Source organism: Myotis yumanensis, unplaced genomic scaffold, assembly GCF_028538775.1.
Source record: "Myotis yumanensis isolate MYYU_CA2020_CCGP unplaced genomic scaffold, mMyoYum1.0.hap1 SCAF_2, whole genome shotgun sequence".
NCBI classification, from domain to species: Eukaryota; Metazoa; Chordata; class Mammalia; order Chiroptera; family Vespertilionidae; genus Myotis; species Myotis yumanensis.
In genome coordinates this window covers 38,071,758-38,097,184 of record NW_027223753.1, presented here as the reverse complement: position 1 = coordinate 38,097,184, position 25,427 = coordinate 38,071,758, and the positions used below count along the sequence as shown (strand labels likewise).

Below are 25,427 nucleotides of genomic sequence, written 5' to 3'. Positions count from 1 at the left end.
GGGGTCACCACAACATGAGGAACTGTATGAAAGGGTCGCAGCATTAGGAAGGTTGAGAACCACTGGTCTAGTGGGAGACTAGAGAATTCCAGAAAGACAGATAAAAATCCAGAGAAGCCCAAAGAAAGACAGAGGGAGCTGTATGAAGAGACCCAGAGATGGGTCAGGACAAGGAGACAGAAGAGGCAGAGACAGACAGGGATGCAGAGATAAAGAGAGCAATGGACCGTAACACAGAGAAGGAGCAGAGTGGCAACAAGGTGGAGATCTGAGCACCAGCAGACGAGCAGCATTCCAGAGACGGAGAGGGGCAGAGCCCAGTGGGCATGGCGTAAAGAAGCCCTTTTCCTGCGAGCCTGCGGTGTGCCCTCTCATTCACTCCCCCAGTGTCCTCTGAGGCAGGGCCCCAGCCCTCGGTGACCAGGGAGCAGGTCTTGGGTTCCAGTGCCACTGGCCTTGGAGACTCTGGGCTGTGCTGGGGTCGAGCTCCCCGGCGCACCATTCCTGCACCCCATGCTCTGGGCTCCCCTGCACGGAGCTGCAAGATCGGAGATGCTCAATAAGCATGTGTTGACTTCAGGTACTTTCTCCTCATTGTGTGGATGGACGGGCCAGTGAGGCCCAGGCTAATGGGCAGGATGGCTGCTGGGCCTGCTGGGTGGGGGCGGCAGGAGGTGAGCACTGACCTGGGAGCCGAGATGAGGAGATGGAGGCTGGCTCCCTCCTCACAGCTGGCGGCGGGCAGAACACTCTCTAAGACTCCTGCAGCCTCACAATCCTGGAGTCTATGCATCAGGGAGAGCAAGTTTTGGAAGAGACCTGTGTTTGAAAGCTGGGACTTTGATGGTTGCCGATGCCTGTTTCCGTGGAAACGGGCCTCAGAATCAGAGGCTGAGCCTGTGAGCTCTGCTCTGGGTGCCCCAGATAGCGGGGGAGATGGTTGCACTGCACCTCCCTCATCGCCGGTTCCTGGAGTCCCCTGAGCCTCACCACGGGCTGATCCCTGGGGGAGAGGTGGCTGTGAACTCAGGGCTCCCAGGGCCATAACTCTCAGGTGCTGAGCGCTCACTGGGCGCCCACCCCAGCAGGTGTCCTGCACACGGAAGGAAGAGAATAGATGGCTCAGGTGAAGAAACCTGTGGTCTCCATGACGCTCGTCCTCAGGGTGGACTTACTCTATCCCCACACGGACCCTGCTTTCACTCAACATGCATGTAAGCCCGAGGTGAACAGGACAGTCTTCGGCTTCCCTCAGGGTCCAGGAGTGCTGAAGCTGGGCCCTGAGCCCACAGGTGCTCAGCAAGGCCCCGTGCAAGGGTCTGAGAAGCCCCTGGTCCTGCTCAGCCCTGAACCAGCCGTGGGGCCCTCGTGTGGTGGCTGTGCCATGCCTCATGCTGCAACCTTGTCGGATCCCTTTACTACCGCTGGTGGGACGACAAGATCCCACTCAACCTTCAAAGCTTACCTCCTCCGCAAAGCCCCTCCCTAGGCCTCCAGTGCGTCCAGGGCCCCGGGCTGAGTCCTCATCTCTGCATTCCCAGATGGAGGTACAGGCGTCTCTCCATCTGTGCGGAGTCCCTTCCCTTCCCACCTTCTCAGGGACTGGGTGTTGGTGCAGTGTACACGGGTGAAGGGAATAGGAATTGGATGCGGAGACAGAATGAGTCCAGTTCTGGACACATGGACTTTGCGGCGCTTGGAGGACGTCCCGGTGGGGATGCCTCGTAACTACACAGAGGAGGGATTGACGCTGAGAAAAAGGTCTGAGCCAGTGGCACGGATTCCGGACTCACGGAGGTCCGGGTGTGGTCCATGCCATGTGCGCGGGCGAACTGCCCAAAGAGAAAGCAAAGGTCAAAGACGAAGCCCAAGAGAAGCCCGTTGGTGGCAGATTGTATTCCTGTTGGGCAGATACCCAGCCTCCCCGTGGGAGGTGCGCTCTCCCCTGCCCTGCCGAGGCTGGGTCGCATGTGGCTTGGAGCCAATGTGATGCCTGCACGGACTGGCTTGGCCCCTGGTGCCCCTCTCACCCACTCTGAAAAGAACATGCCAGGCAGCCGCTGCCCTTCGAGACCACAGAGCCGACAAGAGCTGCTTCCTGAGGCAGAGCCACCCCACAGACCACAGACCCCTGAGTGAGAAATAAACGACTTTTATGATGAGCCACTGAGATCTGGGGCTGCTTGTTAGTAAGCTGGTATCAGCAGTAGCCTGACTAATAAAAGTGCGAGAGGAGGCTGAGAACAAAGGTTCCTTTACAGGGTGACAGAGGGGAGAGAAGGACTGGGCAGAGTCCCTGAGATGGTGAGGGAGAGGGTTTGGGGAGCACCCTGACCTCTGCACCACCCCATGTCTTCTTTCTCACAAGTGATGCTGGCATCAGCTTGCTCCCACCGGGCTTGGATCTAATTCTAGATGTTGATGACCCCCAGGTGAATCCTTCAGGCCAACTTCTCTGGAGCTCCATCCCCTCACCGACCTGTCTCCTGGATATACCTGCCTGGACATGGAATGGGCTTTTCAAACTCAATGTGTCCACAACTGACCCCATCATTCTCTGCATCAACAGGCTTGCTTCCCTTGCTGGGCTCCCCGACTGGCAGCCCATCACCCCTCCCGGAAGCCTGGGCGTCTTCTATACCCGCACATACTGACAGCTGCCAGACCCAGGCAATTCCCAGCCGTCAGCTTCTTTCCATCTGCCCTCGCAGCACCTCACCGCCTGCCCCTGCTGCTGGCCCCTCACTCCCTCCAGGCCTGCTGCCTCCACAGCGGCTCCCGGCTCCGGCTCCCGAGTGCTTTCCGAAGCACAAACAGGTTGTCCCCTGGTTAAAGCCCCTGCCCGTGGGACAAAGACCAAACTTCTTTGACACTCAAGGCCCTGAATGGTCCAGTCTCAGTTGAATGAATTAATTAATGCTGCCCCTTCTGTCTGAAACATATTGCATACCTACCCCCTCTCCCCTGACTCCCACTCACCCTCCCCCCTTTCCTGACTCCCACTCACCCTCCCCCCTCTCCCCTGACTCCACTCACCCCAACCCCTCTCCCCTGTCTCCCACTCACCCTCCCCCCTCTTTCCCAACTCCCACTCACCCCAACCCCCTCTCCCCTGACTCCACTCACCCCAACCCCTCTCCCCTGACTCCTACTCACCCCAACCCCCTCTCCCCTGACTCCCACTCACCCCAACCCCCTCTCCCCCAACTCCCACTCACCCCAACCCCTCTCCCCTGACTCCCACTCACCCCAACCCCCTCTCCCCCAACTCCCACTCACCCCAACCCCCTCTCCCCTGACTCCACTCACCCCAACCCCTCTCCCCTGACTCCCACTCACCCCAACCCCCTCTCCCCTGACTCCACTCACCCCAACCCCTCTCCCCTGACTCCTACTCACCCCAACCCCCTCTCCCCTGACTCCCACTCACCCCAACCCCCTCTCCCCCAACTCCCACTCACCCCAACCCCTCTCCCCTGACTCCCACTCACCCCAACCCCCTCTCCCCCAACTCCCACTCACCCCAACCCCCTCTCCCCTGACTCCCACTCACCCCAACCCCCTCTCCCCTGACTCCCACTCACCCCAACCCCTCTACCCTGACTCCCACTCACCCCAACCCCCTCTCCCCTGACTCCCACTCAGATCTGTTTAGATTTGGCCTCCTCCAGACAGCTTCCCTTGTCCACTTCCCACTTCATCCCACTCCACCCACCCTGGGCTAGTTTAAATCTCTCTCTTTTTAAAAAATTGATTTCAGAGAGGAAGGAAGAGGGAGAGAGAGATAGAAACATTAATGATGAGAGAGAATCACTGATCAGCTGCCTCCTGCACGCCGCCCACTGGGGATGGAGCCTGCTACCCAGGCATGTGCCCTGACCAGGAACCAAACTGTGACCTCCTGGCTCATAGGTCAACGCTAACCACTGAGCAACCGGCTGGCTACGCACCCCTTTTGAAACCCCATTACCTCCCTCTTTGCCTTGTCTCAGAGCTCTCAGCCCAGTATTTTTTCCTTCCTTTTTTTAAATTGTGGTAAAATATACATAACAAACTTTATCATTTTAAATACAGTTTAGTGGCATTATGTATATTCACATTGCTGTGCAACCATCATCACCATCCATCTCCAGGACTTTTTCATCTTCCCCAGCTGCAACTCTGTATCCATTAACCAGTAACTCCCCACCCCCACCCTCACCCCCACCACCACTGCACCCCAGCCCAAGGCAACCACCATGGAAGTTTGTAGCTCTATGAATCTGATGACTTTAGGTGCCTCATATGAGTGGACTCATATAATATTTGTATTTTTTTGTCTGCTTATTTCATTTAGCATAATATCTTCAGGGTTCACCCATGTTGTAGTATGCATCAGAACTGCATACCTTTTTTTTATAAAAGACTTTTGGTAGTATTGCTATCTTTTATTTATTGATTGATCAGCTGCCTCCCATACCCGCCCCGACTGGGGATCAAACCTGAAAGCTCGGCATTTGCCCTGACCAGGAACGGAAGCTGCCACCTTTTGATGTATGGGATGATGCACCAACCGATTGTGGCACCCGTCAGGGCTGCGTACCTTTTTCAAGGCCAAATAATATTCCACTGTACAGCTTGTACTGCATTTTGTTTTCCATTCATCTGTCAATGAGCATTTGGGTTGTCTCCGTCCTTTGTCTACTGTGAATAATACTGCTATCATTCGTGGTGTACAAATACGTCTGAGTGTCTGCTCTCAATTATTTGTTTATATATTCCACCTAGAGGTGGAGCTGGTGAACCGTATCATAATTCTATGTTTAATTTCCTGAGGTATAGTCATACGTTTTCCATATTGGCTGCCCATTTTACATTCCCACCAACAGTGCACAAGAGTTCCAGATTCTCCATATGCTGACCAACACTTCTTTCCTCTCCAGCTCTCCCACACTCTCCCTTTCTTTTCTATACCAGCCATCATAATGGGTGTGAAAATGGCCATTTTGACTCCAGTAACCTAATTCCCATGGGGTGCCCGATGGCACCTCCCTCGGCTGTGCCAAGGAGCTCTTGTCCGCTCTGGCGTCCCCCTGATACCAGGGCAAGGGCCATCTGCAGAACCGCGGGCACTGTGCTCCGGTGCCAGGACTGCCTGTCATCACTCCAGTGCGCAGGGCTCCTCCCTGCTGCAGGGCTGCCTCTCCTGGCCAGGCAGCTCGGTTGGCTAGAGCGCTGTCCTGCTCCACCAAGGTTACTGGTTCGATGTTTAACTCCCCCACAGTCTTTAGAACTCAAATGTCACCTCCGCAGAGAAGCCCTCCCAGACCATCAACCCCCCCCCCATCCGACCGCCATTACTGGCGCCTACAGCATCCTCTCCTTGGTGGTCTGTAATGACATACTCATCCATGTGCCTCCTGAAGGAAGGAACCCCGTCTCTTCCGCGGGAGCGGGGGGGGGGGGGGGGGGGGGGGGGGGGACACGACACACACACGCTCCATGTGGAAGGAGCCTGCATCATCTTGTTCATCATTGCATTCTCAGCACCGACCCTGATGCCCAGGCCATACCAGAAAGCCTTTGTCAAATGAATTCTTTATTCAACATTTAACACATCTTCACTGAATACCTGTTCTAGAAGTGGGGATAAAGCTCCCACAGTGCTTACATCCTAATGAGGGAAGTAGGTAAGAAAAAAATAAGCAAACATAATATGTCAGGTGGTGATTGTTGCTATGGAGAAAACCAGAACAGGATAAGGGGGGCAGACGCCTTTCCTCAGAGGTTCGTTAGGGGAGGGCCTCGTTAGGGGAGGGCCTCTGCTCACGTTCGATCGGGGACCGGGAGGAAATGAGGAAATGAGTGAGGCTGGGAGCAAGTGTTCCAGGCAGAGAGAACAGCATGAGCAAACGTGTGGCAGGTGAGTGAAACGCCAGGAGGAACGGTGCCCCGCCCCGGCACAGCGGCCGGAGGGGAGCCACCGCAAGGCCAGTACACTCTGGAGAGCAGGTGGGGGAGGTGCGACGGGAACCTGGGAAGGAGGACAGCATCAGCTTCCTGCCTCTGGGTTCCTCTCCCAGGACCTTGCCTGTCTTTTCTTCTACCTCCCAGCTTCCCCGGCTCCAGCCTCGGGACTTAGTAGGTGCTTTCTAAGCTAGAACTCAACCCGTTCAAGAAAATGCCTGAAACCATTTTGCTATGACAGGTTGGCTCAGGACAGGCAGAAGACATTAAAAAACACACTTGATTTTATTTTTAACTTTAATTTTTAATATAATTTTTATGGATTTCAGAGAGGAAGGGAGAGGGAGAGAGAGATAGAAACATCAATGATGACAAAGGCTCATTGACGGGCTGCCTCCTGCACGCACCCCCATTGGGGACTGAGCCCACTACCTGGGCATGTGCCCTGACAGGGAATCAAACTGTGACCTTCTGGTTCATACATTGTCGAGACTCAACCCCTGAGCCACACCAGCCGGGCAACACATTTGATTTTAAACTTAAACCCACTACCTTTGTCCTTAGCACCTCTTTGCTGGCTCTGCTATGCTAATAACATCAGGAGCAAGAACTTCTTTCAATTTGCACAATGTTTCCCCAGTTACTATCTCCCTAAGCCTCTGGACAGCCTTCAAAGCAGCACCGCTCCCTTGTCCAGAGGCTGTGGCCTGGGGCGGGCCAGCACCACCCGCAGCCCAGCAGGTAGCTCCCTATCAGTTCCTGCTCTTCGTCTTCCCATTTGCCTCTGACTTAACATCCTCCTTTCACTAACACACTCAGAGAGGGGCCAGCCTCTCAGCCAGGCTGAAGCCGGGTTTCTGGGTGCTGGATTTTGCCTTCTCCCCCACGGAGGAGGCCCCATCCCCTTTGGGGAACTTCTGCTAAAACCAGGCTGACCAGCCCGGGCCCAGGCCTCCCTTGGCGGAGCAGCCCAAGGTTTTGACCGGAGTTGTCTCCACGGTATTTTCAGGATCCAGGGTGCTGTGGACAGGAGGGGGCTGGGCTGCATGCTCAGTGTCCATTTGAACAGTGCCCCCCGCCCCCAGGGGACCCCACTCTTCCAGCAGCCGTGAGGAATACTGACCTGCAGCTGGAACCACGGAGAGGAGAGAGACAGGATCCTCTGGCCTCCTGGGCAGGCACAACTTCCGGGCTGAGCCTGGCCCCTGCCAACCTGACCCCAGAGCCCAGGATTTCTGGCCCCCCCCCCCCCCCCCCCCCCCCCCCCCCCGCTTCTGGCAGCTGAGAGAAGGCGTGGCCATTCTAGCCTAAGATTAGGGTTCACCTCTCCTCCTCGCCCACCTCACCAGCCTGTCTCTTCACATTCTGGTCACTGTCACTCACCTCTGCTCCTTTCACCACAGCTGCTGGGGACGGGAGGCCCACCGGTGAGTGACCATCGGTCCCTGGCCAGGAGGAGCGCACGACCCCACCCAGCTGTGGGAGGCACAGGGCACTGGTGGCTGGAAACCTGGCCCAGGCTGGCAGCGCAGAGAGGACTGCCTGTCCAGGCTGGATTTTAGAATAATCAGTAGGAATGTTACAGGAAGAGGCTTTGGGGCAGAGGGTTTCACAACAGTGTAAGCTCCACGGGGTATGGAATTTTGTTTTATTACCCCAGTGCCTAGAATAGTGTTTGATACATAGTAGGTGCTCAATAAACATAGCTTAAAAGAAAGAAAACAGAGGGAGGGAGGGAGTCAGGGAAAGAGGGGGCTATAGAGGTGGGGGGGAGAGATATCTCAAGAAAGAATGAGTGAGTCTGGGTTGGGTGTGTGAGGTCCCTCCGTGCATTCCGGGAAAGGAAAAGTTCAGTACTTCTAGGTGGCCAGTAGCTTAGGTGGGTGGGGCTGGGGCCAGCAGCCTTATCTAACCCTATTACTGGTGGTGTCCATTTCTTATATACCCCCGGGGCCCAGAGCTACTGTGAGGATTGGGGCCATTTTGCTCTTATGGTCCCTATAGCTCCCGGTGCCTCCGTCGGATGTTAACATGCACACAGGTATTAAACCGGTGCTGGAGACACACAGATGACTCAGAATTAGTTCCTTCCCCCTCCCCCCAGTCTGGCTGGTGGAGACAGACAGTAAACAAGTGGCTACAACAATAGGCAGAATGACTCGGAGCTACCATGTAGCTTTAAACAAAATGAGACCAAGCAGAGGGAGAGAGGGATGGCTGTTGCTCCAGAAGTGAAAGGCAGGGAGGGGAGGGGGCGTTCCTGGGGTTGTGGGGGAGATGGCATTGGCGGGGATGTCAGCCTTAGGGAATGCAATGGTAAAAGAAGGGGGTGGGCCTGGCTGGTGAGGCTCAGTGGTTGAGCATCGACCTATGAACCAGGAGGTCACGGTTCAGTTCCCGGTCAGGGCACATGCCCAGGCTGCCGGCTCCATCCCCAGTGGGGGACGTGCAGGAGGCAGCCCATCAGTGGTTCTCTTCCATCATTGATGCTTCCATCTCGCTCTCCCTCTCCCTTCCTCTCTGAAATCAATAAAAATATATTTAAAAAAATAATAAAAGAAAAAAAAAAAAAAGAAAGGGGTTGAGGTGGGAGAGAAACCAGGCCCAAGGATGTGGTCCAGGGAGGTGGGGGCCGGGGGTAGAGTGGGACAAGAGGGTGGAGTTTTGAGTGCTGCTCCTGAGTGTTGGGCTTGCTTCTTATGTGACTGCATTTTGGATCCCAGTGCCAGCGGCTGCACACTTAGTTGGGCTGCTGAGTGGTCCTGCCCCCGGGAACCCTCAGCTCCCTTCTGTCCAGCCCGCTGGGGCTCCCTGGTCTCTCTGCCAGGGCCCTCCCACCGTCTCTGTTAGCTCCACCGGGAACCTGCTGACGCGGGCCTCATGTTGTGTCAAGCCCCAGCGAAGGGACAGAGTGCCTGGCACAGGTTCCCCAAAAGTCATCCCTCTCTTCTGGCCACACAAGCTCTGCGAGGAGGTGTTAGTCCTTTTTTTTCCAAGGTGGGGTGGGGAAAGAAAACTACAGAAGGGAAATCAGCATCAGAGAACATCAGAGTCTCAAGAGAGAGGAAAGATCTCTTACTGCCCCCCGCCACCCCCCACATTTGACAGGTGAGGAACATGATGCCCAGATACCCCTGTGCTGCAGCCCTGACACTGCCAGGGCATGGCCGCGATTAGAAGGGCCGAGAAGGGCCTGTTTTCCTTTAGCCAGGACCTAACCAATCCTCCCACGGCGTGGGCCTTGCAGACCCGGGATGAGTCAGGCTTCTTGTGAGTCAAGTCTGTTGACAAGCATCCCTGGCCTTTCCTAGCCCCTAGTCCAGGGGAAAGGTATGAGCAGGCCAATCTAATTAGTGTGGGCTCTAAGGTACCTGAAGTTAGTCCCATTAAATTAAACTGCCTAGGGGAAAAAATAACTGTTAATTATTTCCTTCTCTCCCCCATCCTTGTGTTTCAATTCCCTCCCCAACTCCAGGCCTCTCCCATTCACAAAACCACCTTTGGACTAGGGGCTCAGCAGAGTCCACCATGGACCGAGGTTCAGTGTGTCCCTCTTTCTGTCCCCTTCTCCTGAGAGCTCGGTTCCGGCGGAGAACAGAGTGCCTCCCAGGCTCCCTAGGGCTTGGCTGTATTCTAATTCGGGGAGGCTGTTCCATGGAGTAGAACATTCTTCCAAAAATGCACCCAGCGTCTCCTTCCTGAACCAATGCAGATCAGTTTGCTGCGGGGCATTTCTTTTAAAAGCCCCTTTTCTCCCTTCTACAGATCAAAATGAGCAAACTTGAATGGTAGGGAATTATCCTTTATTTTGTTGGAATCTAGTTCTGAGTCTTTCTACTCCGAACGTGTTTTCCCCAGGACACTGACCTATCCTTTAATTGTTTGGAGCTAGGCATGTTAGGGGGAGGGGCGTTACTTGTTTATTGGAACAGCGCAGTTAAAAAAAAAAAAATCAACCTAGGCTAACAGTTTCAAGGCTCCCCTAAAGATGTATCCAAACAGGCAGCCAATCAGCGCTTACACAGCTTTTTCTGCTTGACTCTTTTAAAGAGACAGTGCCGACGGTGTTCTATCGCATTTAAAGAGAACCGCGCTCTAAAAAACATTCATGAAAATGGGGGGAGTCCTCCCTATTGCGCTGGTTTTGGGTCTTCAGAGTCTCTAATGAGGGGCTCGCGGTGTCCTCGGGGTTCTCGGCCTGGGTAAAAAGGAGTCAGCAGCCAATAGCGGAGTCACTCTGCCAGCCTCCCCGCAATTTCCCATTGTACACCTGGGTCACTGACAATGGAAGCTTCCCTTCCCCCCACGCCTGACTCCCGTCGCCCACTCCTCAATTTAGCTCCGTCGATTTGAAGTTTGCAGATTTCCGTGGCGCGCCTTCCGCGTCGCTGGGCGCCCAGGAGGCGCCCCCCTCCCCGGGAACGCTACTGCCTCCCCAAACCCAGGGGTTAACTTGGCAGGGGTCCGGTCTCAGAAATTGGGGGGCCATCACTCTCCCTTACCTTAGCCCCAGCCCCCGTCCCCCCCCAAGCTCCCCCAAGGGCCATTTCCACGCGGCCCCACTTTGGGGCTTTCCCAAGTATTTTAATGATCTAGTAAAGGAGGAGCCGCGCGCCTCGGCGCCGGCTCCCGCCGCCCAGCTCGCAGCGTGGAGCCCGGCCGGCGCTCGGGAAGCAGACTGGGCGAGAGGGTGGCCGGGGGCGGGGCTGCCGGAGGGTAGTCGAGGAGGTGGCCGGGTCGGAGCCCAGGGGAAGCCGGGCGGAGGGGAGGGGGCGATGGAGGGCGGGCTGCCGCGAGCCCAGCTCGGGGAGGTGAGGGGCCGATAAGAGACGTGGCGGGGGAGGGAGCTGGGGGAGCCCCGCTGAGGGGTCCGCGCCCCCTCCTCTCCGCCGCCAACCCGCTCCCGCCCCCCGTGGTCCACGCCGCGGAGAGCGCGGGTCAAACCCCCTCCTCGCTGGGGTCGGCGGACCAGAGCGCCCCCATCTTGACTCGGGTCGCCTCCCCACATCTACAGAGACGAGAGGCTCGCGCCCCGCGTCCGCCCGCCCGCCCGCAGGAACAGGGGTAGCGGCTGCCCGGCGGTGGCCGCAGCGGGGACTGCCGCGGCTGGGCGCTGACAGGGCGTCCCCCCGCCGCCCCGGGCCCGCCCCCACGCGCCGATTGGCCGGAGCGGCCATCAATCGCGGGACGTTGACGCCCGCCCGCTCCCTCGCCCGGGTAGCCACGTTCGGTTGAGCTCCAAGTAGACCAGCGGCAGCGGCGGCAGCAGCGGTGCCGGAGGCGCAGAGGGCGGCGCAGGCGGAGCCGGGCGGGCGGGCGGGCGCGCGAGCGAGCCAGCGGGCAGCCGGGCCGGCGGGCGAGCGGCGGCGGCGGCGGCGGCGGCGGCACCGGCACCCCAGGCCGAGCCGGCGCGGAAGGAGTTCCAGGGCGATGGGGCCGCGGCCGGGGCTGACGCTTTGACAGCTGGAAAGAGCGCGGAGCCAGCGCCTGGGGGGGCGGGAGGGGAGCGCGGCGAGGAGAGCGCGAGCGAGCGAGCGAGCGGGCGCCGGGGAGGGGGCCGGGAGCGAGGGGCAGCTCGGGAGCAGCCGGAGCGGTAGCGGCAGCGGCGGCGGCGGCGGCGAGGCTCGGCGCCCTCTTCTCTGCAAACCATGTTTGCCAAAGGCAAAGGCTCGGCGGTGCCCTCGGACGGGCAGGCTCGGGAAAAGTAAGCCCATGTTCCAAGTGGCCGCCGGGCTGCGGGCGGGCGGGCGGTGGGAAGCAGGTGGGCGGCGGGGGCGCTGCGCCCCGGGCCCCGGCGCCGCCTGCCTGGCCCCGTCCCCGAGGCCGCGGCGGGCGGCGTGGGAGAGCCCATTGTTGGGAGCCGGCTGAGGTTGGGGCGTCGGGGAAGGGGCGGCGGGAGGCGCCGCCGGGGAGGGGGCACTTGGTGGCCGCGGGGCGTGCCGGGCCCGGGGGTGGGCGAGGTCCCGCGAGCGAGCCGGGCCGGCCGCCCCACTCGGGGCGCTCCCCGGGGTGGCCGCACTTTGCCCCCCGGGTGCGGGCAGGGGGCGCGTGGCTTCCGCAGCCCCGGAGGCTCCTTTTGTCCGCCCGCGGCGTGAGGAGTGCGCACCGGGGGCTTTGTTCGGCCGGGAGCGCTCTCCCTTTCCTGCCCTCGGCCTCGCCGCTGCTCCCGTGCCCTCCCGGGCGCCGGGCTGGGCAGGGACGGCGGCGCCGTTTTGTCCCTAGGCTTGGGGGACAGTTGTTTTTTTTTGGGGGGGAGGTAGTGAGGGCGGCATCAAGCACCCACTCTAGAGCGCGCCAGGCGCCCCGGAGTCCAGCACCGAGTCCCCGGACCCTCGGAGAGCTGGGCAGAGGGTCGCCAGGAGTGTGTCGCAAATAGGAGGGAAGCTATGGGATCGGGTGGTTTTCGAGTTTGCGAGACTTGGGTGGGTTTGACCCCGACGCCACTTGGGAAGTTCAAGTTTGGGGGCTCCTCTCCAGGTCCCCACGGTTTGCGGTGCCGCATCCCCGGACACCCAGCCCCTGGCTGCTTCCCCCGAGGCCCCAGGCAGGGCCGAGCGAGCGGCTCCCCTCCGGCCGGGGCCACAATGGGACAGCGCGGGCAGGGCTGGGAACCGCGGGCAGGGTCCGGAGCAGTGCCCTGCGCTCTGACACCTTCCTCTCTCTGCCCCCTGCCCGCGCTCCAGGCTAGCTTTATACGTCTACGAGTATTTACTGCACGTCGGAGCACAGAAATCTGCACAGACCTTCTTGTCAGAGGTGAGTGGGACTCCCCCCGTCCTCCAATTTCTAGACACCCCTTCCTCCCCACTCTTCTGAGAGCCTTTGTTTTCAGGAGCAGCCACTGTGGCCACCATTTTGAATTTTTATCACCTTTTGGCATTTATTGTTAGTTGGTCTTCACAGCCTTTTGGCTCCAGGAAGCCCCCGGCCCACCCCTTCCCTCTGCTCCTCTAAGCGATCTCTGCTCTCTCCTCTCTAGATTCGATGGGAAAAAAACATCACGTTGGGCGAACCACCTGGGTTTTTGCATTCGTGGTGGTGGTAAGTTTGTGTGATAGTTTTGTGTGTGTGTTTGTTTTGTCTGGTCCCAGTGAACAAAGGCGGGAGCCAGGAGCAGACCCCACCAAGCCTTCCCCTCTGGGGTGCACAGAGCGGGGCACTCGGAGCAGGACGGTGTGAACAGGGCAGAAGAGGCTGCTGCCTGAAGTTTTTGCCTCCTCTCCCCTCCTATTGAGAGCCTACTAAATCATGCCTGGTGTTTGGATAGAAACTCCTTACTTTTCCATCTCACTCCCGGCCACTAGGCAGGCTCAAAAAACCTTGAAGGATTTTTGTCAATTCTGCATGCTGCTTTAATTAGAGGGAGTGGGGGTGGGGCGGGGTGGAGGGGGATACCAGGTCTGTTTTACAACTGGCCTATCCTTTCTTTTTTTCTTTTACTATGAACTCAAAACCGAGAGAGAGAGAGAGAGAGAGAGAGAGAGAGAGAGAGAGAGAGAGACCATTGTGGCCTTTTCCAGGCACCCTGAGAAAAAGCAAGAAGGGGGTGCAACTTCCTTTAAAGATACTGATTCAGACTGACTGGACCTTCCTCTCCTCTGTGGGCTCCCCCTCCCAGCATCCCTAAAACCACAAAGTTTCATTTTACTGAAAAACCTTAACTTGTCGCTGTCGACCTCACAGAGCACCCTTAGTTGGTCGTTGGGGGCTCTCTTATCTGTGACCCTCCCCTAGGCCCCTGGGTCCTGCTGGTGTGGGACCCCCTCCGTCTGGTCTTAGGTTGCCTGCAGGCTGAAGGGAGGCTTACGGTCAGGGGGAGCCAGTTGGGAGCCAGTTGCTGTGGAGGAAGACCTGGACGTTTTGTGTGACTGATCGGTGCGGAGTCTTTGACATCCTTTTGAAAAGGAAAAGAGAGCAGAGGGGCTTTGATATTTTGGTGGAGTTCAGGAAAATGGAGTGCCATGTCTTGGGATCTCAGCGCGTGTACCTGACCGCCGGCTCAGGTTACTGTTTCAGGTCTCTTTGAAATGCAGGGGGATGAAGTGTCTGTTCTACCTTGTGCAGGGGAAATGAGTTTTTCATGACTTCAGCCAACCTCGGGACTGCCCAGTGTTGGAGGCATTTGGTGTGGCAGAAGGATTCGACCTGTCGGAGTGGGTGATGGGTTTTCTGTGGTGGTTTTTGGAGAGGCGTGTGGATTGGTGTGACGGGCCTGACCATTAGAAACCTAGGGTTGTGAGTAAAAGTTACTTAGAAGGGACTGGGGAGTTTGCAATGTTAGAAATCTTTGGCGTGTGGAGGAGTTAATCAAATATGTGCAGCTTTAGAGGGCAGAAAGGAATGTTCTCGAGCCCCCCTCTGCAGCTAGAAGAAGTCCCGATTCTCCTGTTCTATCCATAATCTTCCTGAAACGGCTCCCGCCTTGCCTGTGGTTCTGGGCTCAGGTCGTGGTCTTGTTAGAAAGTGCCTCGTGATTTGACACTGAGCAGATGACCACGGCCTTCGGGGTGGGAGGAAGTGGTGGAGCTGATCCAGAGAGGGCCACGCTGTGGGATTCATACACCTTGAGTGAGATGCTTGCCTGATGACTGGCAGGGCTGCGGCTGAGATGGCTCCTTCTGTGCTGGCTGTTGGCAGCAGGGGCAGGAGCACTGTAGGAGGAATCAGACTTCTGCGCTGGTGCCCATTTTACCCTTCAGTTCCTTTCCACCCCTGGGCCTTGGAGAGGGTTTCCAAGGCCTCATGTTAAGGCAGTGACGACCCTGTGTTTGCAGAGGGTTTTACTGGTCGGCAAAGGACTTGTACGTATGCTCTCATTTAATACGAAGAGTTGGAGTGGCCGTATAACTCATGGAGGGGGATGAGGCTGGGATAGCTCCCGCCCCACCCCCTCCACATCCCTCCTTTGCTGGACCCGGGTGGGTAGGTGCCTCTTTGAGGAGGGCTCTCTATTTCAATATGAAAGGACAAGATACCTGGTTGACCTTTGGCTAACTGATACTTGTTCTTTGGTTGGGTGGGGTGGAGTGGTTCTTGCATAAGAATGACTTGGGGGAGGGCCTGGCTGGGAGTGGGGGTGAGGTCCAGCAGAGTGGGGGTATGGGCTCCTGGATTAAGAACCTGTGGGTTTCCTTTATAGGCAGAGCCACCCCAGTTTGCTATGCTTATGAATCATAGTCCTGACTTTGGCAATTTAACCTTTTGACTAAATTCATCCATTTGGGGTTAGGGGTGCGACAAAAGGAGCACAGACCAGACGCCGGGATTCTCATATAGATTCCTACCTGTCTGCCTGGGCATCCAGGGGTGGGTTGTACTAACGTGTCTGAGCTTCAGTGCTCCCTGTCTGTATAAAGTGGGGGTGAATCTCCTGTCTTAAGCACTGTGGTCGTCACAAGCAGAGTCTTAAGTATAAGGCATTTAGCACACAGTAGGTGCCTGATAAATAAGAACTATTACTCTTATTACAAATAGCTGGTTTGCTACAAGAGGGGTTAGGTCCATTTTGTTTTCTAGGCCAACTTTGCCCAATGAAGGCTGGAAAAGAGGGGGTTGAGCCTTGGGGAGACGTGGAGCTGTTAAACTGAGCATTGTGCACTTGCCGTTGTGTACACAAGTCATAATTAGTAATCTGATCTTATTTTATTTTCAACTTGCAGCGTATTTTGGGACCTTTACTGTGCAGCTCCTGAAAGGCGAGACACTTGTGAACATTCAAGTGAAGCAAAAGCCTTTCATGATTACGTGAGTAACAAAATTTTAATCCTGGCAATAATTACAGGGTTGGATAGCTCTAACTTCTTTAGGACCAAAAGCGAATACACAGCCAATTGGCAGTGGGTTTTGTTTTCTCCTTGCCTTTCTTCTCTGCCCACCTCCTTGCTGCCCTCGCCCTGTGCCCTCCTCCCAGCACCGTTCTAACTTGGTGAATGGTATTTCATAATGTTGTAATTATGCAAAAGTGTGTGTAGATACCTATCTGAAGAATTAAATGGCGTTGAGCAGGGCTCAACCATGTGCGGTTTATGTTCAGAGTGGACAGTTAACTGGGAATGGACTGAGCCTCTTTGGTGTTGGTTTAAGAAAAAAGGGACCACAGCCAAAAAGAAAAATAAAGCAAATAGGAAATTTGTGTTTTGGAGTAGAAGGGGTGTTGAGTGAGAATCTGGTGAAATGGACGTTCGCATTACTCTCCAGGAAGTGATCTTTCAAATTATGTTTTGGGTGTTTGTTTTGGTGGGGGGCTCATGTTGTGTCTACTGAGATGATGGATACTTTGAAGTCCTTGGCTAGTCCATAATCCTGTGTTCAAAATATTCTTATGAACATATTTAATGTCGTCACATTGTAATGCTTTCTGTTCTATCATTCACCGTCTACCTGGATGAGTTTTTTGAAATGTATGAGATGCTTATAGGAGAGATGCCTGCCCCATGTCCCATCATACATGGCAGCCCCCCCCTCAAAAAAAAAAGGACTCCAAACCTTGGTTGGTGTCAGACTTTCTGATCAGTAGAAACAGGTTAGGATCTTCTGGGGGGAGATGGGAATATCTGAAGGTCTTCCCAGCCTCCTTTCAGTCTGCTTCCATTGGCCTTGCAGAAGGTTAAGTGTATGTGTGCGTGTGTGCGTGCGCGCATGCTCGCACACATGCACGTAAGAGGCGGTCTATTTTTGTCTTACGCTTCTGCATGAAGTGGAAGGAATAGTCCCCAAACTCTGGGGCATGGAAGTTGGTTTTCTGAACGTCACCGGGGCCCACCCCCTTGGCCAGGCCATAGTGTCCCCTGCGTGCAGAGTTTGAAACTGGTCTAGGAGACCAGAACCCATCTGGTTGAGTTTCACAAGTGGGCACATCCCATTACTGTGAATATCTTTATGGTGAAAATTTTCCCTGTAACACGAGGAGTTAGAGGCTCAGCTGGAGGCGGCCTGGATTTGAGACTATTCAATGTGATGAAATTCTGCCGTGACTGAAAAGTCAGTGCCCTTGGAGTGGAGTGCCGAGGAAATTCACCAGTCCTCATGCCCTCTCCAGGGTTGAGAATGAGAAGCTGGCGAATGGTACTTACGGCCGAGCAAACTTTTCGTAGTGAAAGGTGAGGTGACTCGTTCCCTTGTGATGTGGTTTTGGGAACATCCAGGAGCTGGAGGTTGGAGGAGGAGGCTAAGAGGTGCATTAGTCATAGAAAAATAGTTGGTGAATTTGACCTTTCCACCTAGCAAAAGTCTTGTGCTTTAAACAAAAAACTATGGACAGCCAGTTCCTGTGTGGCCAGTCTTCTACTGCTATGCAAATGGTTTTATTTTAGAGTGGGGGGGGGATGGGTAGGTGTGCCTATTTCAAGCCAATCTCTTGATATAGGTGACGGTGCTACCTTTTGAAGCTGTCTTTCAGAGAGGCTAATGATTTGTAACGGGCGTTTAGCGCTCTAGTAAGTAATGTGAGACCCTCTTTGGCAGTTTGTGGTTCCGTCTGCCACCTTGAAACGGTATGGTGGTTGGGAAACTTGCATGGGTTTGCTCCCAGTAGTTTGTTAAGAAATGACAGCAGAATTGTGGTAGTGATTTCTGAAGTTGGCAGAGGCATTTAGAAGACGCCAGCAAGAGGCCCGGGATTTGCAGATTTTAGGGTCCAAACCCTTTTTCTTGGATTGGAATCCACCTGTGGCCCAAGAGAAAGTCAGATTGAGGGGGAGGAGGGATGAAGTGAGGAATGGGAACAGGAAAGGAATGTCTCTTTTGTGAAGGAGTTAAAGAGGTAGCATTGAGTTGCTGGGAAGACGAAGAAGCAAATGGAAAATTAAGAACTATTGAAGGAAATTAAGAAAAGGAACTCTTACCGTCCTCAAATCTTCATGTGTTCCTGCATTCCCATGTCTACCATCGAGTTAGTGCATATTTGTTGCTGCTAGAATTACTGCCGTAGTCTCTTTTCTGGACTCTTGTCTGGAACGCATGCTTCTCTTACACATCCACATTCCGTCCATCTTTTATGTTCTCTGTCGTGGAGGATTTTCAGGATAGTTTTCTGTTCACTCTGATCGCTCCTTAATCTCAATGTCTATAAAAACCACCTATACAAAGCCTTCGTTGGCGCTTTCCATGTGCTGGGCCCCTGTGCTGAGTGCTGTAGGTTCGGTGACCCTGGGAGAGAAGGCATGTTAACTCCATTTTGCAGGTGGAGAAACTGAGGCTCAGAGAGGTTCATTCACAGCTGGTAGGTGGTAGAATTAGGATCTAAGCTCAGGTCATAACTGACTCCAGAATTGGTTGGTTCTCTTACCCACCCAGCAGCTCGGCCTCACAGGCCATGGCAACACCTACTAGTATTCTGACTAACTTCTCATTCAGGGTTGTCTTTGCAACCGCAGCTTGTTAATCTTTTCCATGCCAGAGACCATTCATCCACAGAGCTATTCATCTCTGTAGCTCACAATACCTTGCACATAGTAGGCATTCATGCTAATTAAATGAAGGAGTAAGGAACTACATCGGAAAGGAAAAATAGGTACTTTGGGGTCAGTAAGTAACCTGGTCTGGAACAGCCCATGGAACACTGGAGGGGTGTTCTTTCAGTGACTTCATTTTTGCTGGGTGAGCTTGAGCCAGGTAATTTAATGTGGGTCCACTCGTTACCTTAAATCTTTATAGAAGATGAAGTGCAGTATAAATAAGAGTGTGCAGTAACTGGCCTTTCGTTTTTGATCAAGGAGATTCAGAGATTCTCATGGTTTGTGGGGGAGTCGGTGTGGCCCAGGTACCAGGTTGGGGCCTCGATGGGTAGTAAGTAGTAAGTGCTTGCTGGGCAGGGACGCCGAGTGCGTGCCTGATTCTCGAAGGGCCAGAGAGGACCTCTGTCCGTCGGAAGATGCTGGCCTCGGCTCACGGACGGAAGTAAGTGGTTTTGTGTTCGGGCAGGTTGTTGATGGATCAGGGTGATCTCAAAGGCTCTGCTCAGGCCAAGGCCAGGCGATCGGGCCTGGAGTGAGCCAGATGACTCAGCGGGGAGGGGGTTTAAATTTTCTCTGAATTGGTGAGTTTTTATTTGAGTCACCATCTATTTTCTCCCACACATCTGGCAACTTCGGGTTTCTTGGCTCATTGTTCATAAGCCCGAGTGCCCTGATGCTGACCACGTATAACGTGGAACATTGGGGGACTTGGTGCCCCGGGTGGACTTTATTGAGAAATTGATTTGTCTATAGTCAGAAGAGCCCTGAGGCCATGGAGGAGGTTCGCAGGGACCCTGCCTGTCGTTTCCTTGCTGTTCCCCTCTGGCTGGAGCAGTGGTTCTGAGAGTGTTGGTGAAAGCCCGTGAGGTCCCATTGGGCTTTCTTAGACTTTTGTCTGGTTCTGGCCTTTGTGGAGCAGACACTCCCAGTTGCCAACGGTGTCTCTCACTGCGGGCCCAGGGGGGTCCTGGCGACCCTCTTCACAGGATCCGTGTGGTTGGTAGAAGTGCCTTTGGTGTCCTCTCAACCACCAGCAGTCCTTCCCCTTCTTGTGGGAGCTAATTTTGTGTTTTCCTTTTCGAGGCAAGAAATGAATGGAGCAGATAAGGCCCTGAAGCGGAAGGTGCTAAAGAGCAGTGATGGTTTCATGCACAGCTCTCATGCTGCTGTACTTTTCATAGTGCTCTTTCAATATGTGGTTGTGGTTTGGCCTCACCGCTGCCTGTTGGTCAGGTTTTATTAAGGTCTCATCCCCATTTTACAGATGAAGAAACTGAGACCTGGGGTTTAGATGCTTTGTCAAAGGGCCTGTAGCCAGGCAATGGAGGGAAGATGCTTGCTTTTGACTCAGAGTGTGCCCATACCTGTTCACCGAAGAACTGAATTTAGCAGAGAATTAGGCTGAAGTTTCTGAGGGGTGAATTGCAGAGTCCCTGGCAGAGGTGGGACCTGAGCTCTGGGAAGGGAGTTTGTTACGGTGCACTGGCTCTTTTGGCTGGGAAATGTGAGAGAAGCTATGGCCTTTCCTTCCAGAGAATGCATGTTCCTCCACAAAGGAGACTTTGTACATGACTTCAGGAGGTTCACGGGCTGCTGCCCCAAATTCCAAACCCCTCTGTGATCCCCAGTGAGGAACTTGGGCGTGTAGTGGACATGGAGTCCCATGACCTTGCTAGTCTTGAGCCTTAGTTTCCCTACTGAGGACCTTGTCATTGGAAGCCCCTGAGCTCCCTTACCCCTGTGCTCCCGCCCAGCTGTGACCCCAGTGACCCCTGTGACCCCCTCCACCCTCTGCTGGGAACCTGTCTCTGCAGGCGGGTTGGTTACGAGTCCTGGGCGTGCATGCGAGTGGAGGTATTTGTGGCTCAGTGGCAGGGGTCCAGCGTCCTTGGTGGTTTTGAAATAGCCAAGTGATATTTGAGAGGGTTCTCCTTGGATGTGCTGAGCTGAGGTTCCTGCCAGGCAGGGAGTGTCCACGCCTGCCAGAGCCTTTGGGAGCAGGGGCACGCCAGGGTGGCCGGGCGGCCGCAGTGGGAGGAGAAGGCCGCAGCTGGGCTCTGGGTAGCTGGGGGAGCGCCGTCCCCCGTGATAAGCCAGGGTAGCTGTCTGCCCAGAGGTCCTGACAAGTTCACGGCGTTGCCTTTGGCTCTGACCCTTGGCACCCTTGTGTGGCAGATTATGAAAACAAAACGTACACAGTTGTTTCTTTTCTCTCTCCCTTTGGAGCTTAGACTTCGGGTTGCATCCTTTCTTAGGGCTCCCACCCCCATTTGCTGCAAGTCCTCTTAACCCCCCGGAGCCTGCCAGACTCCTCCATCGGTAGCTAATTAAACACTAAATGAGTAACTGGAATTGCATTTTGCCAGAACCCAGGCAATGCAGCCACTTTAATGGGTTTCAAGTGGCAGCAAGACCCCAAATTGCAAATCTTTGCCCTTTATTTTAAGGCAGGAGTGGGGCGGGGGGAGTGGTGGGGACCCAAACAAAGTTTTTGGCAGTGGTCACTTCATTTGAACTCCAAGACCAGCCGTGCGCACCAGTCTTTGCATAATGCCATCTTTGTTAGCTGAGCATTTGCAAACTTGGACCGAGAGCCAGCTCTGTGCCAGCCCCGGCTCTGAGGGAGCTGGGAGACACCCGGCTCTCCCTGCAGCGTCCCTTAGGCTGTCTTAATTTTCCAAGGGAAGCAGGTTCTCTGGTGGGGACTTGAGGCCAGAGCCGCCTTGCCCCCTTTCCTCAACCTTCCCACCTCCGTGTGTGAGTGTGTGTGTGCTTAAGTATAAGAGGGAGAAGTGGAAGGGAGGTGTGTGTGCTTGAGGGCCTGTCAGCCAAGGTAGCAGAGATGTTACACTAGCTGTAGCCTATATCATAGTGTCTAGGGTTTAGAGTATTTAGAAAAATTCATCTTTTTTAGCTTGGTAATAATTCTGACCATGGTACAAGTACATTGGACGATTCACATAAACTTTAATACATGTTGCTGGGAGCTTACAGCAAATGGACAATAATGACTGTTTGTTTTTGATTCGCCAGGGTAATGGGGTTTCCTGTAGCCTTGGTGAGATGAGTTTTAGGAATGTTTCTCGCTGTGCTATGCTTTTATTTCCCTGAGCCTTGAATCCTCTGGATTTGAAGGGTTTGGGCTCTGACTGGCAGCTGGGATGCATACCTGAACTCCAGTTCTCACTCTCGTTTCCTGGCAGGGCAGACTTTCAAACACTCAGTTTTCCCATCTGTAGAATGGGGAAATGGTGATCCCCTACTATGGTGGCTAGTACTTGGTGATTTTGTTTCCTTTCTCTTTACAGCCTTAAAGTCCCCCCCCCCCCCCACACACACACATCCCCTTCACCCCCCAAATTTTAATATCATGGAGAAAATCGCATATTTTTCTGGGAGAGCAAGTTGACCGTAGGGAACTGGACACTTGAATTTCTCAGTGATGCTCTCTGATGCCCTGACATGTTGTGGAGTCCTCCCTCCATCCCAACTGTCTTGTCTCACCTCCACACCCCTGCACGGGGCAGAGCAGGCTCGTGCCACAGGCTGGTACTGATAAATGCTCCCCTGAGGTGTCTACACGCCTTATCTGTGTTGGACAGAGTGGTCTTGTCCCACTCCCACATGTAGCTGCCACAGAGCTAGATGGTGAGACCCAGAGAGCTGGTGACTTGGCCTCAGCAGAAATCTGAATTAAAATTTCTACTTCATACCACTTGTTAGCCGGGGTCGGGGCCGGGGGAGAGGGGGGCTTCACTTCTTGAGGTCCATCCTCTCGACTGTGAAACAGGTGCAAAGGGTTGTCCTTGCTCAGCCAGCCTGTGTGGGAGTTGCGGGGAGGAAGGCCCGGGAAGCTGTTGTGCAGGGAAGTGCCATGGCAGTGTTGATAGGGATGAACAGGTTCGAAGCCCCTGGGTTGGGATCTTGTCCTTGTCTTCTTTGTGTGTGCGCTGCCCTGGCTGGCCTTGGGCGTCCCCTGACTTTCTGATTGAGTGCGGAGTTCCAGAGAAGGGCCTAAAGGAGAAGGGGGGCTTGAGAAAGGTGCATGGGACAAACTGGTTCTGGGTGCGTTGGTTGCTTTCTCTTTCCACTTGCTAGGGTGAGCTTTAGGCCGTGGTCAGCTGGCCCCCAGACAAGGAGCAGAAGACACTGCCGAATGTCAGGGTGTTGATTTAGTTCCATCGTTGAGTGCCTGCTCTGCTCACTGTCCTGTTGAAGAGACAGATGTAGCTCAGGATGTGATAAGTGCTTAAACACACTTGTGCAGAACGATCTTGGTCTTTGGAGGGATGGATGCAGAGAGTCAGGACAGGTCACAGGAGTCGGTACGCAGTCCCACCCTGGGAAATACATTCAATGCAGGGTTGCAGGTGATGGAACCAGAGGTCACCTAGTCATCTTGCAAGTAGGCAAATGGAGGCCCAGAGACGAAAGGCACACCCCCCCCTCCCCCGCCTGAGGTCACCAGTAGGATTCAAACCTGCAAACCCGATCAGGGTCCTGGACTCTTCCTTTTGCCTTGTGCTGCACTTACAAGCTGTGCAAAGTGGACACCTTAATTAGCCTGTCTGTGCCTCAGTTTCCTTAGGCCAAATGGGGGTAATAAAGTATACCTGCCTCATGAGGTTGTCACGAGGATTAAATGAGTTTATGCACGTGGGCATACATACACACACACTACATATAGTGCCTGACACAGCGTAAGTGCTATGTCAATGTGCTGTCATTCTTATTATCTCACTTGTATGAATCCCGACTCTCTGATGGCCAAATAGGGGACAGGAGCAGGGGTTTCGGGGTGAGAAGTGTGAAACATGAACCACCGTTGGCTTGCTCACATGTTGGTTAGCTCTCTGGGCCCTGGGTTTGCGTCCACCTTCAGGCATACTCGTGCTTGTGAGGATGAGACGAGCCCACGTGTGGCTGCCCCTGGCCAGCACCTGGCCTGTGCTGTTCAGTCAGTGTCCCATTTTTCTCCTCTTCCAGCCCCTTCCCTTGCTCTCGGAGTCCGGAACTGTGCCCAGCCCCCTCTGACCCTTCCCTTTGGTCCCTGCTTGGTACTGCACCACCTGAGATGGGTTTCTTGCACCCTTGCCAGTCAGCCCTCTGTAAAGCAGGTAGTGTGGCTGCCTCCACCAGGCCTGCCAGCACCACCCTCTTGGGAACACCCCCCCCCCCCCCCCCCCCAAGAACTCTGTGTCTTTCTTACTCACTCGCTACTTGCTGCCCGGAAGGAGAGTGATTTGGGGGTTCGGGTTGTATCTCTTTCCTTCCTCCTTCTAGATGGGAAGTTCCTGAGGACAGAGCCCTTACCTTCATCCCTGTGTGTCTCCCCTGTTCCTGGGGCCTCTTACAGAGGTTGGGGAGCTACACGCTGGGCCTTGAGAAATGAGAAGGGTTTGATCCCTGCCCAGGGATCAAGCGTGTTAAATACACATGGACAAGTGGCTCCTCGTAACTTAGTGTTTTTGCAAACTGAGTTGTGACCTGTTAGTGCCGTGTGAAATCAGCTTAGTGGGTCAGATTGGCCATTACAGAAAACGAAACAACTGTATCACAGAAAGTAAACATAGTATTAATTTGGGAAACTTGTTTCCAGTGATTTATGTGCGCCTGTAAACGAACCAACGAAGACGTGTGCCCTGGGTTGTGGTGTGAAGTTTGCCTTATTGTGGGGCCCAGTCTAAACTCGGAAAGCCACGGGCCTGGCGAGGCTGAGGTCGAATCTTGGGACCTACAGGTTGGGTGACTGAGGCGAGGTGATGAGCGATTGCTGACCTCAGTTCCCTGATCTGTAACAAGGAGGGAATCAGCCCCACCTCCTAGGGTTCCTGAGAGGGTCGTCTCCCCATCTTGCTTCCCGAGTGGTGCCTCGGGGAGCTCCGCACCTCTGCCTCTGGTATTTCCTGCCGTGTTGCTGGGGCGTTGAGCAGGTGTGGACGGTGCTCAGCAGATCCTTGCCAAATAAGCAGTAGCTCGTAGCTCCCACTTAAAGTCTGCAGCTTGTCCCCGCTGGCTGGCCTTGGGCAGCTACTCCTGTCTGTCTGCCCTTGAGGAAGGGGGGTTCCCCGGCCCCCTGTGGAGGGTGTTGTCTGAACATCTGCAGGGCTCAGGCAGTGGCCACAGCAAGAATCTTGAGAATAGGTCTCAGGGCAGGCATCCCGTCTGACCCAGGTGGGCCCAGCCTCCCAAACTCCCTTTCCCCTCTGGGTGACAGCTGTTTGCGTAGCTCCCGGGCAGGCTTTGTATCCCCTGCTCTTTGTGTGTTTGGGTGAAGCGCCTGACATTTCACTTCTGTTTCACAGTCCTCTGACCTTAAGATGCACGGCTGCTCTCTGCGGCCTCTGTCTGAGGTTTTCTTCTGATCCTTCTCTCCCCGTCACAAAAGGCTGTTTGAGAGAGCAGGCTCCGGGGTGGCAGACGTCCCCGCGCCTGGGATGTTAGCTGCAGCCTTGCCAGCTCTCCTGGGATGGACAGAGTGTGGCTTTGCAGACTGGCCCGGAGCAGCGGCCGGTTGTTGGGCCGTGCGTCCTGCTTGCTTGCTGTGTGTGCTGGTCGGTGATGGGGGCTAAAGCCGTGTCATGGACAGTGCACAGAATTTGGACTTTCAGATGGCCTTGGGTAAGTCATGTGGTCCCTCGGAGCCTTAGTTTGTCTGCCTGTGATACAAAAATACGGAAAATAAGGCCTCACTTTTTTTTTTTCTTTGCCTCAAGCTTCTTTTTGAAGTCGGGTGAGAGCAATTGAAAATCGTTTGTAAGTTGTGGTCCCCATTTGAGAAGGCTGTTTTAAATGTGAACAGGCCATCAACTCATAGAAATGTATGTAACAAAGGAGCCTGTTTATTTGCAGATAGGGAAACTGAGGCCTGGAGTCAGGTGGTAACATGGCAAGTCTGTGGCTGGATGGGCTTCTGATGCCCTGGGCAGCCACTGACGTTCGCAAACGTCCACTTAAGAGGCTGGCGCCTGGGCCTGTGCCTGTGCCACCCGTCAGGAATTTTGCAGCTTTCTTTGGGAGATGCCC

At 54.7% G+C, this 25,427-nt stretch overlaps 1 protein-coding gene across 6 annotated transcripts in view; it reads left to right on the top strand.

Moving 5' to 3' along the window:
* Nucleotides 1-11,479: 11,479 nt before the first annotated feature.
* Nucleotides 11,480-25,427, top strand: part of SSBP3 (single stranded DNA binding protein 3) — a 149,152-nt gene continuing 135,204 nt past the window's right edge. For 2 of the 6 annotated variants that reach the window (XM_070405198.1, XM_070405195.1), the window contains exons 1-4: nt 11,481-11,650; nt 12,630-12,702; nt 12,926-12,987; nt 15,606-15,690. In XM_070405198.1, the coding sequence (XP_070261299.1) occupies nt 11,595-11,650; nt 12,630-12,702; nt 12,926-12,987; nt 15,606-15,690 (276 nt within the window). In that variant the 5' untranslated portion in view covers nt 11,481-11,594. Of the gene's footprint in view, nt 11,651-12,629; nt 12,703-12,925; nt 12,988-15,605; nt 15,691-25,427 lie in introns of all 6 variants that reach the window. The other 4 variants (XM_070405199.1, XM_070405197.1, XM_070405194.1 and 1 more) reach the window with 3 other exon arrangements.